Source organism: Amia ocellicauda, chromosome 18 (genome assembly GCF_036373705.1).
Source record: "Amia ocellicauda isolate fAmiCal2 chromosome 18, fAmiCal2.hap1, whole genome shotgun sequence".
Lineage (NCBI taxonomy): Eukaryota > Metazoa > Chordata > Actinopteri > Amiiformes > Amiidae > Amia > Amia ocellicauda.
The window spans coordinates 5,197,837-5,217,264 of NC_089867.1; the positions used below are offsets into that span (position 1 = coordinate 5,197,837).

Below are 19,428 nucleotides of genomic sequence, written 5' to 3' on the forward strand. Positions count from 1 at the left end.
AGATGGCTGGGTTTGTAAAGTATTTGGTTACCTGCTTGCATAATGCAAACTCATCTTTTTGCTTTTCGGGTGCAGGAGAGGCAGCCGGCCGGTGAATGGCGTAGCGCCCCCTGGCGTGCGTGCCAACAGGAAGTGCCGCTCTCTCACAAACTAGCCCTGAGAGGCCACGTCAGGAAAACTTCAGTCACAGAGAAACGAAGACAAACGTCAATACTATCTCCAAATATCTCCCCCCGACAGCGACGCGGGGACCAGGGGGCTTCTCGGTGTTTCCTCCCTTTGGAGCTAGACAGGCTTCTGGTGGACTGTGGGAAGTGGGTGTCTGCACAGCCAAATCTACACAACAATGTCCGATATCGGGGACTGGTTTAAAAGCATCCCCTTCATTACCAGATACTGGTTTGCTGGGTCAATTCTAGTACCTCTTATAGGGAAACTGGGACTGATTAGCCCCGTGTACCTCGTCCTGTGGCCGGATGCTTTCATTAACAAATTTCAGGTAAGACCGTCTGTTTTGTTTTCCGGTGCTACCAGCAGTAAGGGCCATTACAATGCTGGAGTATGGTCTGTTGTAGTTAAATCACATGACAGTATATTTTTAGATAATATTTTTCAGCACTTTTAGCTTATTTACTCGACGGGACGTGTCAAATCTTTTTTTCTTTTTTTTCACGTAATTTACGTTTCTGAATAACGACACCGTATCCACCTTCTGACCTGGCTTTTTCACATTAGTACGCAACTTCCGGTTTATTGTACATCCATTGTGTTCCTTAAAACTCGCAGGTGATCTGTTCTGTTAAAGTGAAGAATCACCGCTGAGTACAAGACACATTCAAATGTGAAAGCTTTAAAGTCAGACTATCCTTTATTTAGCGACGAGGCCTGCTGTGTAAGGGTGTCCGGGTGATTGACATTGTAGTTGTCCAGTCTGCGTGAATCTCCGAAAAGCAAAGAGGCTGTGGGGGATGGACTTCCGGGCCCCAGTCACTGTGAGTGTTTATAGAGTCACATTCAACCGGACAGAAGTCAAAGTGCTGCTTTAGGATGGATCTGTTCTCGTCCCGTTTCTCCTTTTCTTTCTGTGATCTGTACTTTATATTATAAAGATAATCAGTCAATTCCAAGCAGTAATACATTTAGCGCATTTTATGACGAGACGCTTACGTCCACACCATCTTTTCGTTATGGAATTATTTCTCCTGTAAATCAATTCCAACTACTTAATCTCCTGTATTTTTGAAAGGAGAATAAGGTATAGAAGATTAAATTACCACTTTTGAAGCAAATGTTTCCCTGAGGATATTGTCATGAAATAGAAACTGAAAAATACAATCATTTTATAGTGTACCCAGAATAGTCTTTACCTAACATAATTGTGTAGCAGTAAAAAATAATAATGCACGTATATGTTTAAATACATGTATGTGATCCACGCAGAGTTTCATGCACAGTAATGAATTCACACAAGGTGGTAGTGCTAACCTGTTCTGGCCACTGTGTAGAGCAACTATATATACATAAACGCTATGCATGGAAATGTAATGCACAGGAAACAATCAAAACTAAGATAGATTATCAGCATTATGGCGAGTCATCATTCATTTTTAATAAAGGCTGGTGTAAGTGTATAAGGGTAAATTCATAGATTTCCTCATAGATCATCACATACAAAAAAAAATCACTTCCACATTACAGAATAATTCATATGGATGTATATTATAAATTATTTTAATATTAAGTGCTGGAAACAATATTCATGTGGAGGAAAGCCTTGAACTGGGTTCTGTCAAAGCTAGTGCGAGACCAGAAGAATCTGTATGTGTATTATTATATTCTGTGGTTAAATTGAATTGAATTAGCAGATGATCCCAAAGCAGTTGTATAGGAGCAGCAATCCCTGTGGTTACTCACTTCTTACAGAATTGTGTCTTGTTGATCTTGGCTACTTTATTTCTGAAGTGGTTTCATCATGGACTACGTAATGGTAATCAAGGCTGAAATAGACTGCCAGTGAAAATGACTCTGATCTAATTTCCAATTGATTAAGGCTAAATATCAGCCTCTGAAGAGGTCCATGACCTGCGTCAGAGCACTGAGTCAGAAGCATGTTCATGCTGTGTCCAGGCTGACACATATGCTGTGTCACATTTTTATCTGATTTATACCTTTTGAGACATGCTGAGGGCAGAATTTAACTGCAGTAGAGAGCGATGCAGTTCAATTAAAGGAGCTTTTGCCATGTCAAATAAATAAGGTGCTTTTTCACTGATACATTTGCATTGTTCAGGCTTCTGTAGGCTTGCATAACTTGACTCTTAATCCTAGACTAAAATGATTAGACTTGCTTTTGACATTTTGTATAATAATATTTCAAGTTATAGTTAAATGTAGTTGTCAGTAACTGTAACAGGGACTGAATATTTTATAGGACTGTACACAGCTACTGGTAAGATCCTTACAGGCTTAATATGCCAGTGAATTAATAGATGTCTACCACAGTGCAGAATGCATATTTAACATTTTGTAGCCAGTTTATTACTTGGCTGTATAAAAAAAGCAAAGGGGAATGTGTTCAGATGCTGTTTCGCTCCTCTTAGGGGATCTCCATGGTTTTAAAATGAAAGAAACATGATATGCAGTGGATAAGCAGTTCAGACAGCCCTTTAAAGGGTCAAATCCCATTTAAGCAAACGTTGTGATGGTCCAAAAAAAAAACCTATAGCTAGCAGCAATACATGAAGACAGGCATTTATAACCTCTTGCTGTGTAAAAACATCCCCAAAGCACTTCTAGTGAACTTCACAAAGCAATTGGAAGTGGCCTGTCAGAGTAAACTGTTAGAATACTAAATAAAAGTGGAAAAGGATAGTATGCAAGAAGACAAACAGAGCATTGCTTGTCTGGAGGCAAAGTGCAAAATGTAGTTGGCATGAACGACAGGGCATGGAACGTGACCCTCTGAGGATGTATTTATGGTTAGGACATAGCCTGCATATGAGCAATAATTACATAATATTAATAAACACCTTAGTTGACATGGGGTCAGGTGTGTTTAAATGAAAAGCAAATTACTTTGTGGTTGAAATTGGGAATTTGCTGTAGCAAATGAAAATGTCAAACCTTGGCTACCAAAACAAAATTTCAGTGCAAGGATATGTGACCAAGTTAATTTCAGTCCCAAATCCATAGAGAAATGCAGTTTATATCAATAGCAACACAAATGCAGTAATCGTATAGTTAGGCTTACTTTCTTTCAACATTTATTTCTGCTCTCCTTACCTTCTTTGAAAGCTGTAATTAGCACTGTTAATCTGTGTCTGGTCTCCATGAAATCTCACAGATCTGTTGACATTTCCTACTAGTTCTACACATTCCAGCAAGACAATGCTAAATGTTATGCGTTGTATTGACACCAGGTGTCTCAGTTGGCCACAGTCTTCACGTTTGTTCAAATGAATATCTGTAGGCAATCTGAAGTTGAAATGCTTGAAAAATGTGTGCAGAGGAATCGCACAAGATTGGAAATGCCAGCGCAAGCAACTTCTGGGCCGTATGCCCTGAAGGGACTTAGCAGTAATTCAAGCAGATGCAAATTCTACAATCTATTAAATCTTGGTTTTGCGTGCAATACAATTATTCCAAAAAATATGTTCCATTGGTTTTCTGTCCAATTTAATGTCCAGTGCCCAGAATTTCAATGGGTGCCTAATAATTTGCCAGAGGCTGTAAAAATTATACCTACCTTCTTAAGAACTGAAAGGTTTGCTAAATATTTCTCCAGCATTCTAAATCAATATGTCAATCGGTTCTTACAAGTCTGCTTGGAGTATAGGGAAATGTCTTGAAGTAGATACCTGATTTGAATCCAGATTGTAATTTGTTGTCTTTAGCTAAATGTACCAATATTCTAATTCCTTTAAATATTGTAAAGTGTAAAATTAGGATTCAAGTGTCTGGTTTGTCTTGTATTCAGCTAATCTAGATCCATACGAGAGTGGAGTGAGTGAGTTTGAGAATGAACGTATTGCATACATGATTTGACAATGTACTTTGTAAGGTCATAAAACCAATTGCACTCCTGGTAGGTTAACACAATGCATTTTGAACACCTAGGACCTACGTAATACTTAATTTATTAATACTTCTGTTAGTGAGCAATTGACTGCCTCCTTGATGCAGTTTGTGTTTCCTTGTGGTATTAACTAGGTTTGTAAAGAAGAAGGTGTGCTGAATGATTTGAAGATGGGTACAGGCTGGTCCGTCTCCGAGTCCTCCGCTCTGACAAGCTTGTGGTTCTTCAGGGGGTAGAGTAGATAGCAAATGCATGCTGAGAGGCAGTCTGTTAAAACCTCAGTTTCACACTTTGCTGTTATTGCTGCACAAACAGCAGCCTAGTTTTGAACCTGCAGATCTAGAAGTCAAGCTTCTGCAAGTCTAGGTCTTCTCATTCCCCTTAGTTGTTTTTAATAGTTGTGTGTTTATGAGAAGACGAAAAATGAAGTAGGATCAGTGGATTTGGATCTTATTCTTTATATGACCATTGTTTTCTGTGCTCTTGAACCAAATAGTGAGCTGTGCTTTCTCAGTTTGTTATACTGAAATGATGCTTTGCATGAAAGTAGTTTTAGCTGTGCAAACCGTTAATACTGTCTCGCAACTCCTAATGGTTACATTCCAGCATTTGGACATTCAGAAAGTCTTTAACTGATAAAATATAATAATAACAATACATAAAATAATGATTAAAAAGTTTCTCTTGGTATGTTTTATGGATCAGAAACTACGTCATTGTCATGCTTTTGCTGTTGCTGTTCTTGGGTAGATACTTGTAAGGAAATGAAAATGTACATTGGTCTCCCAAATCTAATTATGACTAAAGTCTAAGGGTGAGTATTTGAGAGCTGTGACTTACTTTAGTTTTACCATCTTATCTTGAGTAAGTCCTGATTCATATATATACACTCACCTAAAGGATTATTAGGAACACCTGTTCAATTTCTCATTAATGCAATTATCTAACCAACCAATCACATGGCAGTTGCTTCAATGCATTTAGGGGTGTGGTCCTGGTCAAAACAATCTCCTGAACTCCAAACTGAATGTCTGAATGGGAAAGAAAGGTGATTTAAGCAATTTTGAGCGTGGCATGGTTGTTGGTGCCAGACGGGCCGGTCTGAGTATTTCACAATCTGCTCAGTTACTGGGATTTTCACGTGCAACCATTTCTAGGGTTTACAAAGAATGGTGTGAAAAGGGAAAAACATCCAGTATGCGGCAGTCCTGTGGGCGAAAATGCCTTGTTGATGCTAGAGGTCAGAGGAGAATGGGCCGACTGATCCAAGCTGATAGAAGAGCAACTTTGACTGAAATAACCACTCGTTACAACCGAGGTATGCAGCAAAGCATTTATGAAGCCACAACACGTACAACTCATCTCCACTACGAATAGGAAAAAGAGGCTACAATTTGCACAAGCTCACCTAAATTGGACAGTTGAAGACTGGAAAAATGTTGCCTGGTCTGATGAGTCTCGATTTCTGTTCAGACATTCAGATGGTAGAGTCAGAATTTGGCGTAAACAGAATGAGAACATGGATCCATCATGCCTTGTTACCACTGTGCAGGCTGCTGGTGGTGGTGTAATGGTGTGGGGGATGTTTTCTTGGCACACTTTAGGCCCCTTAGTGCCAATTGGGCATCGTTTAAATGCCACAGCCTACCTGAGCATTGTTTCTGACCATGTCCATCCCTTTATGACCACCATGTACCCATCCTCTGATGGCTACTTCCAGCAGGATAATGCACCATGTCACAAAGGTCGAATCATTTCAAATTGGTTTCTTGAACATGACAATGAGTTCACTGTACTAAACTGGCCCCCACAGTCACCAGATCTCAACCCAATAGAGCACCTTTGGGATGTGGTGGAACGGGAGCTTCGTGCCCTGGATGTGCATCCCACAAATCTCCATCAACTGCAAGATGCTATCCTATTAATATGGGCCAACATTTCTAAAGAATGCTTTCAGCACCTTGTTGAATCAATGCCACATAGAATTAAGGCAGTTCTGAAGGCGAAAGGGGGTCAAACACAGTATTAGTATGGTGTTCCTAATAATCCTTTAGGTGAGTGTGTGTATGTGTATATATATATATATATATATATATATAATTATATAAATCGGGGAACAAGGTATCTATAAATGGAACCGGGGATTGAGTAACTAGACTTCCTTTGCCTTAAATATTTGAATTAAACAGTTTCCATTGAACATTATATATGAAAGTCACAGATGGCCTGTGGCAGCAGTAATTCACAAATTGCATCTGCCTGCTTGCTTTTTACTATTTGCATTATCTTTCTATTTTTATGACTTTAGGCAGGTTCCACAAGTCAAATCTAGAACCAAAACACTTGATCTATACTATTATAGTCTCTGTATGTGTAGTTAACTTGACTTGGTTTTTCTTTTGATCAGGAGGAAAAATAATTTGGGTACTTCATGTTAAAAATGATGTGATTCCAACTTCTTCAATTACTCTCATCTAGCTATGCAAAAGTGTGATTAGTGTATTTCTTATTTTGTATTATTTACATGATAAAAAAAGCACCTTACACAAACTACCCTCACATTATATTTAGTGTTAAACATCAACAACACTGCAATTGTTGACTCATTGAAAAGTAATGAAATAACAGGTACTCTTTTTGTGCCTTACGTCATTCCCACAAACTTACGTTCCAGACTAGTTTGGTCTTGATGGCATCCCTGATGGAAATACAGCCATCGGTGTGTAAATAGTGGCCACAGAGCTGAGTGCCTTGCTACGGGTTTCCATTTAGCGGTGTGTAGAGGGTGAAGAAAAAAAAAAAAAAAAAAGCCTCTTGTTTACTGACAGTTTTCCATACTAGGGAATTACTAAGTAAATATGGGTGACAGAGCATATAAATGCTCTCATTCTGATTGCATCTGTCTGGGGCGCTGCAGAACTTGCACTGTAAGGGTGCCTGGAACGAACAATGCAACCTCTTTTCACTGAAGTTGAGGAGAATAACATTTAGCCTGTCTAGCACTGACTGAGGAACCTCAAATTAAAGATTGCTATTATTATTGTCTTGTATTTGCTCTGAGGTCTTCAAAGCTAACGTTTCCTAATGAAAGCGACATTCTTTGGCTTCCTCACTACCAGTGGCTATTATTTCTATTTCTGTCTAATTAATTGGGCTCCAACTATTTGACTGATCCTGTTACTGTTCCATCCTCCTGCAGTTCCTTGTTAGCATAACAAGCAGGATGTGAGTGAAGAATGGGAAATGGGGTGGGGGGGGGAGTGCACCAGCACTAAGGCTTGAAGTTTGTAACTCATCAGTGGAATTGATCTTGGTTTCAATGTGTAACAAAGAGGTTCCCATCCTCAAGAGTGTGTTTAGTAACGGAACATGTTTGTCATACATTGTTTAAGTCATTTTGTGACAATCGAAGCGGGTTAAAAGAAGTATGTGCAATTCCTGTTGAGATCGACTGAGATCAGTAACGGAGCAATAAGGATCAAAAACCTCCTCAATGCAGGCTGTGTCTGATTTTGTTTACTTGAAGATTAGGGTAGCAGAGGCTACAGGGAGCAGCTGCCAATCCCCACTCTTAAAGACTTGAAACACTTGTGTTCCAGTAGGAACAGTGCAAAGCAAAGGGCTAAGTAAGTGTCAGACCTCTGTGGAGTCCAAATTGTAATGTTGACCTGATCACTTTAATTTCCCTGCTGTTTGTTTCCTGCAGATATGGAGACCATTCACCTCAACACTGTACTTCCCTGTGGGCCCTGGGACTGGATTTCTGTACTTGGTCAATCTTTATTTCCTATACCAATACTCCACAAGACTTGAAACAGGTAGGACTGCACGATGCCCTGCGAATTAAGATCTGTATTTCATTCTGCTGAAATATTTATTCCAGGAGGATAGGGCAAGATAATTTATATATTACTGCTGATATATCTTTTCTGTGACAAACTGTAGCCCGTTATGTTTGGGAGGGTACATAATGTAATTAAAGTGATAAGGGCCTAAAGCTTCAGTCATAATCTGGAAAGAAACCCATTTATAAAACAATAAAACTAAGTTTACAATCAAAAGGAGGCCATTCAGCTTATCTTGCTCACTTGGTAGCTCATATTTTTATGATCTGTGAATAACACCTAGTATTTCTAAATTATTCCAAGCAGTCGGCTTCAATAATGAGACAGACACTTGTGCTAATGCACCGCCACTCTCCATTTGAAGGGGTGGCTCCTGTTTTCTTTTTTGAATGCCTCCGATCCCAGTTTCCTCCCTGGGTCCTTGTCTCATTGTTGAGCTGGAAGAGGTGCTCTGGATTGAAATAGTCAATATTTGTCAAGAGCTCACATAATCCTGTCTGTTTCAGATTTAAAATAATCTGTTCCCTTAATCTGTCAATTCAGTTCCCTTATGATTGTTACCTGTTAATGTAAATCTCTCAGTGATGCTGTATATTTCTATCCACATTTTTTGTCCAAATGCTACCTATATGAACAGTACAGTGACATATGTCCATGTAATTTAATTAAGAGAGTAATGCTGGTTTTTGATTAGGAATCAATCTTGCCTTTTAGTTTGACTTTGACCTCAATGAAAAGTTTTCTAGGATCTTTGATGTCCACAATGCACACATTATACTGTGGATCTAGATTAGAAGACTGCAAGTAATTATAGAGATGAATGTCTTTCTGCCATGGACTAGTGTTTTTGAACATTTTAAAAGAATTTTAAAAGGACAAGTTATTATCTTATCCTGTGACTGACACACTGTATAGAACATGTAGGTGTTTATTTGAAATTGTGGCCGGACACTTGAGACGGCAGGAGCTAAAAGAAGGGTTATCATGCTTTCTTTTCCAGGTGCCTTTGATGGGAAACCAGCAGACTACATATTTATGCTGATTTTCAATTGGATCTGCATTGTTGTATCCTTTCACAGTATAACGGAGTCAGAGCTATATGCTATAAAAGTCTGAAAATAAGGGGGCAAGGATAAAATGCCATAACTGGCCAACACTAACGTATAGGAAAGCAAAGTGGAACTATGGTAAAAGCCTTTAGTGGTATAGGAAACCATAGAAAACCACAGCAAAGCAAATTACAAACACAGTTAGAACTATATGGAAAACCACCTGCAAGCTGCCAAGTCGGTACAGTTTCATTAAGGCTGATACCTCAAGATCACGATGGCTTATTTTTTGCCTGCTTTTCCTTCTATATTGGAGGAATAGGATACATTGCAGGAATACATTGGTTCAGAAATTTTGTGTTGTTGAAACGCATGACCTTGGTCTTGTCCTTATTGATCGTAAGCTGTCTTGGCTGATGTCTTGCACTGCTTCTGTTTTATGTGACGTCAACCGCTTTCTTGGCTGGGATTAAAAACAAAATTTGACCCACTTGCTAATGGAAAAATATAAACCTGTGGCAGCCTCCATCTAATCATAAATATAACCATTATTTACTTCAGGTTTATAGTTTGCTGTTAGCGGGTGAGTTTAAGTTTTGATGCAATCTGGCCCTTTGTTTGGAACCTTCTGATTGATTTCACAATTTGATTACAAATAGCTATCGACTCTGGGCTTGGTTGACTGCTTATCACCAGTTGTGAATCCAACCGCTCTCATGGAAGCACCGATTTGTACTACACAGTTTTTCCTGGTGTAACCTAACCATGGTCTACTTGAATGAAGGTTTTAATCATGATATTGTGAAAATCATTGTTGCTTCCATGAACTGCCATTTTGCTCCTGGGTTTGATTAAAATAAAATCTTTGTATATTGGTGGCATTTGTGTGTTTGGTTTCCACTGTGCAGAAGGCCTATTCTGCTGGGTAGGTGCCTTAAAGAGACGCTTGTCTGGTTGGCTGCCTACTGGTTTCATTTTATTAATGCTTCTCATCCATCATCATTAGATTTATTATGCCTGCTTAGCACGTGGCACCGTGTGCTCCAGTGGTCAGAACGTGCAATTCGTATTCATCTGCTGTAGAGCATTTCAGCGAATTGTTTTTCATGCTGCAGACGTCTCCTTTCTGAAGAATGGGTGCAGATGACACAGGCACACAATGGTATCAATTCACCCAGGTCATTACACCACAGAGTCATTAACATTCTTTATATTACCATAAATGGTGGCCAGTGCTCATCGGAGTGAAAACGCAACAAAGCAACACAAAAAAAATCTACAGTGATTTTTGCATGACTAGTTTTGTGTGTTCAAGAAATGGCCCTAGTGGAATACCCCCCAGTAGTAGTATTAGTGATACTTAAATAGCCTGGTGTTTGCCTAAAATCATTTCACAGAGAAGGAAGCAATCTATCTTCATCAGCTACACTCAAGTTGACACGAAAGGTTGTAAGTGCAGTTTAACCTTGCTATCTGAAATGTCAGTGTTTGAATCTAGCATTACTTTGAATGTCACCAGTGAATACTGCATTTATTTTTCGACATGTACACCGGTTTTTACTGTGATCTTATCTGATCTTTTATTCCTTCTTTTTATTTGCTGTTGGCATACCCCTAAGTCCTCAAAACATTTAGCCCTTCTGACTTTGTCTCAATTCTTTGTGTAATTTTAGCTTTTTGATTGGCGTTTGTACATGAAAGAAGAAAACTGTGATTGTATTAGTCAAATTCCTATTGCGATGTTTCCTTGATCATTTGCATATAGATAACGGGATTAATAATGGACATGCAGGTAAGCTTTCTGACTTTCTGCCTACACTCCCCTGCTCCCCCTATTTGGCTGTTTGTTGTTGCTTTTGACTGTGTAACTTCTATAGTTCTACTTTACATTTATAGTTACATTAGCAATCAAGTGTTTGTGTTTTTAATTTCCTCTCCTAACAGTGATGCATTTGCCTTAAATAGTATTCAAATATGAAATCTGACTCGAATATGCAAACCTTCTCAAATCTGGAGAGCTCTATTACTAAAACACCACAGACTTCTATTGCATTTCACCCTCCTTGGCTGTGGCATAGTGGAAGATTTATATGACCTGAATGTGTGCAGTGCAAACAGTTCAGGTTGAATGCATTCAAGGCATCATTTGCAATAACCAAGTGAGCAGAAGCTCAAGTATTTCTGTTCTCTCAAGAAGTCGAGGCACGGCCATGCATTCTTCAACAACATCCGAGAGTTTTAGGAAGCTGTTAGTTGTTGCGGTGTCTAACCACCCATAAATCAAGCAGACCTATACTGCTGCCACTGGTGGCTCTGGAAAAACTGCCAATAGATCTTGCAAAATGTGCAGATTTGAATAAAGTAGATCCACGTACAGGAAAGTTCGTCTGTGGTACTGAAGAGAAAAATAATAATAATGTAAAAATCGAACTAAATCAGCCTGTTCTGTTGTAACTCAAGGATTTCTCTTGCAGCTTTTGATGATTCCTCTGATAATGTCAGTCCTGTATGTGTGGGCCCAGCTCAACAGAGACATGATTGTGTCCTTCTGGTTTGGCACCAGATTCAAGGTGAGTGACAGAGTGTGGTGTGACAATGGAGGGGGTGAGTTTAGTCTACAGAACATGAGAGTTAGAAATGAAAAGAGACCTTGGTTCATACTAACCCAACCCTCTTTTTTGCAAGGAGCCCAGTGAGTTAGCTTCAACTGTTATAGCTGGGTATTTTGCTTCAAACCCCACACAACTCTTAGTGTGGAAGTAGTGCTGACTTTGTTTGGTCTCAATCGCACATATTCTTAGTTTCCACTTGGGGCCTATGGTTGTCTCCATGGACGAACTTGAATTAGTCCTTTGGCTTTACTGGAAATCCCGAACAGCATACAGAATACACAATATTTGAATTTAGTGTCCGCTGTTGAAGACTAAACTGATTCAGCTCCTTTAACCTGTCGTGTGTATTCCTTTGAGACTAATTCACAGTTACTCTTCTCTGAACTATTTCAAGGTTAGGGTCTTACGAGGAAATTATATTTTGGCATTAATTCCCTCAATTTTTATTTTTTATTTTCTTATTTTTCCCTAAAACATCCATGCAATTTGTTTGCCATTTTACTGCTTTTCCCACATAGTCAATTTTAAATCAATCGCAAGGGGTTGCATTTGTCAATGTTCAGCTTAATTTCTCGGGGGTCTGTCCAATTTCCAGCCAAGTCTTCCTGGATCGCTGCAGCTACACCATGAGCTCATTTGTGGTCATGTGCAAACTTCGTGAAGTCTACTCATTATATTTGGAGCGTAGATTACAGATGTACAAATCCCAATCCATTTTCATTTCTTTCCATCTCATGTATTTAAGAATGATCCAGGAAAAAATTAATCGCATAGACTGTAGATCTGACATGTTTCTTTTTATTAAAACTAATTTGACATGGTGGGTTTCCTTATGCAGTCCATTGTAACTGTCATTGCGAGTCACTTAGCATTTACTAAATAACTTAAGACTGATGGAAGCCAATAATTATGTGTCCATTGACTTTTTCAGGCCTGCTATCTGCCATGGGTGATTCTTGGATTCAATTATATTATTGGAGGATCGTAAGTTTATTTTTTTTGCATGATCGTAAAAGTGGCTTGTATATTAAGACAATAAGAACGTGGGCTTATATTTCCACTAATAGTCATATATTTATGCACGCCTCGCACAGTATATTGTTAAAGCAGGTTCCCTGTGAAAGAACATGAATAAAAAAATACAAAGAAGAGTCTTGACCCCTGAACGTTACTCACTGCAGTATAATTTCTCATTCCCTACAGCATTGTTAATGAGTTAATTGGAAACCTTGTTGGGCACTTGTATTTCTTCCTGATGTTCAAGTATCCCATGGATTTGGGAGGGAGAGAATTTCTGGCAACACCACAGTTCCTGTAAGTATTTCCTTTTAATTACCGATTTGAATTTATGGTTATCATGATTTAAATACTCCCTGCGCTTTCAATAACAACATCACGACAGTGCCCTCCTCTTGTGCAATGGCAGCTTGAGTGCCAAATTATGCTGGAAGGAAGCACGGTGCATTTTGCATTTCAAGGAACATAGAGAGTACTTTTTAAATCCATTTTTCTTAATGGTCCCTTTTTAATTTGTAACCTCTCAACCTCTTATAATGAAACATGGTATCTGATTTACAGAACCTTTTTTTTTTTTGTTTCTCTTCCTTCTTGAAAGCAAAGGACTGTGTAAATCATTATCTTAAATAAGTTTGCACTCCACTAGGATAAGGCTTCTAGCAGTTTTATTTAAATTGTATTCCAACAATGTCGACTTTTTTTTAATCTGCCTGTGAAGTGCTTTGAGAAACTTGTTTAAATGGTGCTATACAATATGAAGTTGGATTATTATTAAGTCGATGAAGTTAACCATTCCAGTTCTTGAGGTGCTGATGGTCTAGAAAGACTAGACCCTACTGGACTATGGGCCTGAGTCGGACACCCCTGCTGTAGGCTGAGACTGTTTCCTTTTCCCCTTTGGCCACAGGTATCGCTTCTTCCCCAGTAGAAGGGGTGGAGTCTCTGGGTTTGGCGTTCCCCCACCCAGCAGGAGACCTGCAGCCAATGAGCAGGGCGGGGCTGGGGGCGGGCGGCACAACTGGGGCCAGGGCTTCAGGCTAGGAGACGACTGAGGAAGGAACTGCTCAACATGGAGAGAGGACTTTAACGACGGCACAAATGAATTGATGCATCACAGCAGTGGGGGGTTTTTGTACAAAAGTTTGTTTTTCCCCCTGACTGCCTGGGATGGACTGTAAGGAGCAACAGTTGATCCAGCAGTAGTGGCAAAACTGAAAACCAGCATGATTTTTTTTTTTTTTTTTTTTCCTGCTTTCACATTACACTGTACACATAAAACTGACCTATTCATAATTACAGTCAAAGACGTTGATTTTCTGAAATTGCGGTTGTGAAGAGATGTGTGCAGCCGGCCGAAGCCACTGAGGTTCCTTTGCACAGGTTTCTCTGAAAATGACAACACGCCAAATTTCAGCTTTTTAAGATTTTTTTTCCATTTTAGTCTTAATACGCCCAATATTATAGATTTTTTTTTTTTTTTTTTGAATGTGCTGTTTCACTACCCTATGAAGATTGGCTCTTTTTTGAGTGGTGAGTCACTATATTAGCTTTTGCATCTACTTGATGTAGGAGGAAAGTACACATTAAAGTAACAAAAGTTGTCTTATTCCTAATTTTAAAGTATGAATTGGTTCTTTCTTTATCTGTCCAGTTCTCCAGTAGCTTTTAATAACTGTTTAATGTGTTCGGAGATATGGAAACAAATAATTATTTTAATTTGATTGTTTTTCATTCCTGCCCGTCACATTCCAAAGTGCATTGCCCCCTGAAAGGAAATCTAACGCACACCTTTCTCTGCATTGTCTTATGCTAAACAGTTGCTCACAAACATGAAGCTTAGCTTTGCAAACCAAATCAACTTTGAAGTGGTAAAAGAAAATGCAGTGTAACAGAAGGCTAGGTGATTTCCCAACTAATGGTGACAGTTCAAAGGGATTCATTGGATTATAGGACCGATCAGATGTCAAATGATTTACATTTGCTCAGAGCAGATGCACAAAACCCATCTCTGGCATTCTGCTACGTGGGGTTGTCTTTTTCTGTAGTCCTCCACTGTGTACTGCAGATTGTGGTAATATGCTGAGGAATATCTGGCACGTTTCAGTCTTAAAAGCATTCAGCCAGTTTACAAATTGCTAAAATACTGTTCCCAAGTAGAATACATCTTTAAATGTTCTTGCTTTTCTTTCGTAATATTAATTGTTGTACAAAGGCCCCTTAAAGAAAAATGTTCAGACCAATTGTAATCTGAGACAGATTAAATGAGTTTTACTGTCTGATGTACATGCTCAGATTAACCAATTTTCAAAGCCTTCACTTCGCAGTAGTTTCTTTCTTGCAGAACCAGATTGAAATGAGAATTCATGCACATGGACATCTCTCCATGGAAGATCCCTCGACTTACAAATAATGCAGCAGACAATTCTACTGTATTGTAAAACATTGTGTGAGTCTTAGAATTGAATTTGTTAATTGTCAAAGCTTTAGGTATCGTCTTGTTAAATTTAAATATTTGAATATTCAGTTTATCTAAGGACATTTATGCCCCATGCGTCCGGCTGCGGACCCATAAATGGGCGTTTCCACTGGCTAAGCGTCCGGATGTGTCCAGGTTTTGTGGCCGGTTAACTATGTGCTGCCAGACGTGGCTGTCAGCGTCAGTCACCCCACTGAGGAAATACTTCTCTTTCAGAAGCGATGTGCGCTGGACTTGAGACAGACAGGGAAGAGATCAGCTACATTATGTCGGAAGATATAATCTCAAATGCCGTATGGGATCATGAAGAAATTAGTTTTATTAGCAGCACAGAGTAAAATCCACCTACAGAAACAATTTCTGCTTACAGTTAATATCCAAGTGTATTAAAAACGTGGATTTCACAGGACCGTTGCAGTGCCGTGACTAGTTAAAAATAAACTGAAGGATAATGATCGGATCGGTAGCAGTGGATTTTATTAATATTTTATGAACAACTAGATGGTGTTTTGTCATTTTGTGAATGATGTGCAGGTCTGTTGTATAACAGCCCTGCAGAGACAATCAGTGTAGGCTTAGTTAATGTGTGCCCACTTACAACATGAATGAATGAATGAATACAGCAGATCTGGGTTTCCCTCTACAACATGAAGGACTGGTTTAATAAATGCATCCATCAGTCCATAAACACCATGACTGAGACGTGCACACTTTAGTTCAATTATAACCTGCTATATTGTAGCTGCTGTTACTGGATGATTAATCGTGAAACGGGTGTATTTTGTTTCAACTGTAACTTGCCCTGGTTAAGGATGTCTGATAAGTAAATTAAAAATAATACAGCAAAAGTTGTACCATTTAAAATACAATATCTACTAGCATATATCTTCATGATTACAATAATAAAATAATAAATAGCAAATACTTATTGTTGCACATGGAAACGTTTTCTTACGGTAAAATGTAATGGTCTGAATAAATGTTGTCTATACAAGTTTAGCTATTCCTAGTATCTCTTTACAGAAACGTGTATTTATTACACTTTCCAATCATGTAAAGCATAAAATAATAAACACAAAAGTCCTTTCCACATCAGGCTGTATCACTCAGTGTTGTACTCTGTCTTTAAAACTAAAAACAAGCAAAACCCACAAATGCACAATCGCATCCCATAAGAGGGGATGAACTTCTCAACGGCCTGCTTTTACAAGAAAGCTCTGGGATGTGTCTGGCGCGGCACAGTACGGCACAGGCACTAAAGCCAGTGGAACTGAGGCATTAGTTGCACGTTTTCAATCCTCACATTAAACCTGCACAATCAGACTCCTACCTCACAAAACAGACACATAGGAATTAAAATAGAAAATGTTTCCAATGTTATTAACGAGCTGAATTTTCTTGTGTGTGCAAAGATGTACACATACGTGTAACATTAGGCCTGCTGCAAAAATTTGTGACACTAAAGGGCAGTTCCACTATGTATAATGGTTCATAATGGGTTGAAGACCTGAATGGAGATACCTTAATTACACAAGGTGGTGACATTATCATGGGTTTTGCTAAAAAAAAAAAAGAAAAACTACATAAAGCAAAAAAAGAATTGCATCTATCCTGTGACTGATAACTTAAGCTGAGGAGGGAATACAGATTTGAAACGATTCACTGCTATTTGGAGTTCCAGATCTGCAAGTTAATGTGGATGGGCAGGTAGTCAACTGAAGCAGATGGAAGTTAACCATTTCTGTTTTTTAAAGTCTGCTGCTATCATTTAATACACCACTGAAAATCACAACTGATACCACAAAGTTATTTTGAAACCTTGGAACAATTTTGAGTTCAGATACTCAAAACATTTTCCATTAATTTCCAAATATGTTTGCCAATTTTTTAAATGTGTATAATATGGAGGAATCCAGATTTTAATGCATGTTTAGTTTTATTCAAAATATTACTAATTACAAATTAACTACATAATTCTTCCAGTAATTAATTCAGTGTTGACATCAGTTCAGTGAGGTTTTAATAGTGGGAAAATGTTTCTAATGAACAAAACAGAATAAAATATTGAATGGCTGGTCCAAATATATGTGGTGTAATGTAATCAAACCTAGCCGACATACGCACTCAATCTGATCAAGGCTGTTCAATTGAAATAGGCTGCGTTTTATTGGGTTACAGCAGATGCCAAACAAAAATAAGCATGATATTCTTAGCAGTACAGTATTGTGATATAAATGTTTCTGACCATGAGAAGTATTGCAGAAGCATAACACAAAAACAAACAAAGGTATATGAATGTAGGGCTATTTCTGCTGTTGAAAGTGGAGTACAATTGGGACACTATTAGAAAGATATTACTTATTATTACCTAGCAGACCACTACTCATATGGTCATTAAACTGGGGGGCGACAAACCAACAAAAAACAAAACATTGAAATGGGATATGCAGTGCTTTTCTTTACTCCTTTCATTACGAACCTACTTTTCCTTCCCAGCATTCGCTTCCCCCGCTGCAATAGGTGGTGGGGTGGAAAGCCCCACACTTAGCCCTCTGTGTCACTCGGCCATCTTGGCAGGATCCACAAAGCTTCTGAAGCACAAAGTGTTCCTCAAAAGTGCATCATTGACTTCTGAAATGTGCCAACTGGTCAGTCATTGCTCAAGTTTGAAGAATGTCCTGGTGGACACGATTGAAGCTTATGTTAAAAGAGAAGCAAGTATTACGCCAACAGGTAAAGTGGTTCTCTGTGTCTATAAAACAAAGAACACACGACTGAAGGATCAACTGGAAAGAAAGCGAACGACTTGCACGAATTATAAACGTAACAAAATTCCCCAAAATTGTACAAATCTGTTGCCATTCAGAAAAAAATATTTACAAGGACCCATTTTTGTTTTGTTTTTTTCTTTAAAGTTTTGTAACGCAGCAGTACAACTTTGGCACTCGAAAGTCAGCTCCAGGGCCACGCTCTTGCGCAGTTCCAGTCCATTGTGCCTCTGACTTTGTGGTTCACTTGAAATCATTGGTTCCATATACGAAAATATAACATTTGAATCTCCGTCCTCTTCCCCATAAGAGCTCTTCTGTGCAACTGTCAGCAGTTGAAAATCCACTCCCCTGCAAAGACAAAAAATGTATTCAGTTTGTTTCCCCTCAGTGTGCTTTCACATGGTATGAAAACAATTATACCTATAAAATTACAGTTGATAACGCCACTGGGAACTTTTATACATTTTGATAACAGTCCTTAATATCAGAGGGTCGGGGATCAAAGGGTGTCCACATATCTCTGTGTGTGCTCAACACTGCCAGTTTGGAAACAATAGATTATGTTCAGAAAGATTAGTCATAGACAGCATGATTTGTTCTTCCCTCCAACTCTATTATTAACATAATGGAATCATTGCATCCCTGAAGAAATAATCTCCTTTCTACAGATCTCAACAAGGAAGCTGTATTACTTGCAATGACACCAATGTTTCTAAGCTTCATTAGGAAAGCTGAGAGGGGGTGTGTGACCTGCTAAATCATGTGGGTATTTGCTTGTTAAACACAGGTATGTATATTCCCTGGAACAGATGTATTATTTCAAGTTATACAACTATATATCCTGTCTCCTGAATAGAATCAACATAATATATTCTCATTTCCCCTGGAATCTACCACTCTCTCTTCTTCTTCTACCAAGAATCTGTGTGTGACCCTTGACCCCACTCTCTCCTACTCCCAGCACCTCCACTTGGACACACACCTACCGATTATTCCCATCCAGCACTACTCCTACTACTCCTCCTCCTCCTCCTCCTCCTCTCCCTTTACTGGCTCCTGATCTCAGCACGCATCCAGTTTAAGGCCTACCATTGCCTTGACCAGACTGCACACCTAGCTAACTTCCTCCAGAGCCCACTCCATTTGCACCCTTGCCCCTAAGTGGCGGAACGACCTTCCCAGTCCCTGACCATTGTCTGGTGATTACTCAAGACACATCAGTTCAGAATGTACCTGTAATACAGCAGCCTGATCTGCTAGTCTTGCTCTTATGCACTTTCTTATGAAACTGCTTTCTTACAGACACCTGCTTATTCAATTCTGTACTGTTTCCAAAAGGCAGTTACAGGTTTCCCATAACAAAGTAATATGAGCAACGTGAGGATTGGCATGAACAGGAATGACCAATATGTTGCGTCTATCCCTCTGAACACAACTTGTTGTTTCCAAACCTTTGTACAGTACTGTAGAGGTCTTTCACCTGGGAGTGCTGCCATGGTGCAGAATCCTGTAAGACAAGGATTAAATGGGCTGGTATATTGCTAGCCATGCGCTCTGATCTTTAGAGGCTTTTAACGGCAAAA

At 39.0% G+C, this 19,428-nt stretch overlaps 2 protein-coding genes across 6 annotated transcripts in view; one reads left to right on the top strand and one right to left on the bottom strand.

The window, feature by feature from the left end:
• The first annotated feature begins 119 nt into the window (after positions 1 to 119).
• Positions 120 to 16,169, top strand: derl1 (derlin 1). The gene is made up of 8 exons (XM_066691197.1): positions 120 to 499; positions 7,782 to 7,893; positions 8,921 to 8,985; positions 10,735 to 10,761; positions 11,444 to 11,539; positions 12,513 to 12,565; positions 12,785 to 12,895; positions 13,506 to 16,169. The coding sequence occupies exons 1-8, from the start codon at positions 347 to 349 to the stop codon at positions 13,648 to 13,650; spliced, it is 762 nt and encodes a 253-aa protein (XP_066547294.1). The 5' UTR covers positions 120 to 346; the 3' UTR covers positions 13,651 to 16,169.
• A 1,047-nt stretch (positions 16,170 to 17,216) lies between these two features.
• Positions 17,217 to 19,428, bottom strand: part of zhx2a (zinc fingers and homeoboxes 2a) — a 29,201-nt gene continuing 26,989 nt past the window's right edge. For 3 of the 5 annotated variants that reach the window (XR_010804994.1, XR_010804993.1, XR_010804992.1), the window contains 2 exons: positions 19,297 to 19,352; positions 17,217 to 18,193 (listed from right to left, as the gene is read on the bottom strand). The gene's annotated coding sequence lies outside the window, so the exon portion shown is untranslated. The remainder of the gene's footprint in view (positions 18,194 to 19,296; positions 19,353 to 19,428) is intronic. The other 2 variants (XM_066691195.1, XM_066691196.1) reach the window with 2 other exon arrangements.

Bases quoted from the DNA above. Each gene is read 5' to 3' on its own strand.
- derl1 (XM_066691197.1), top strand. From the start codon at position 347: ATGTCCGATATCGGGGACTGGTTTAAAAGCATCCCCTTCATTACCAGA. The intron at 10,762-11,443 runs GTAAGCTTTCTG...TTTCTCTTGCAG, and splicing joins GATTAATAATGGACATGCAG to CTTTTGATGATTCCTCTGAT. The intron at 12,896-13,505 runs GTAAGTATTTCC...CTTTGGCCACAG, and splicing joins CTGGCAACACCACAGTTCCT to GTATCGCTTCTTCCCCAGTA.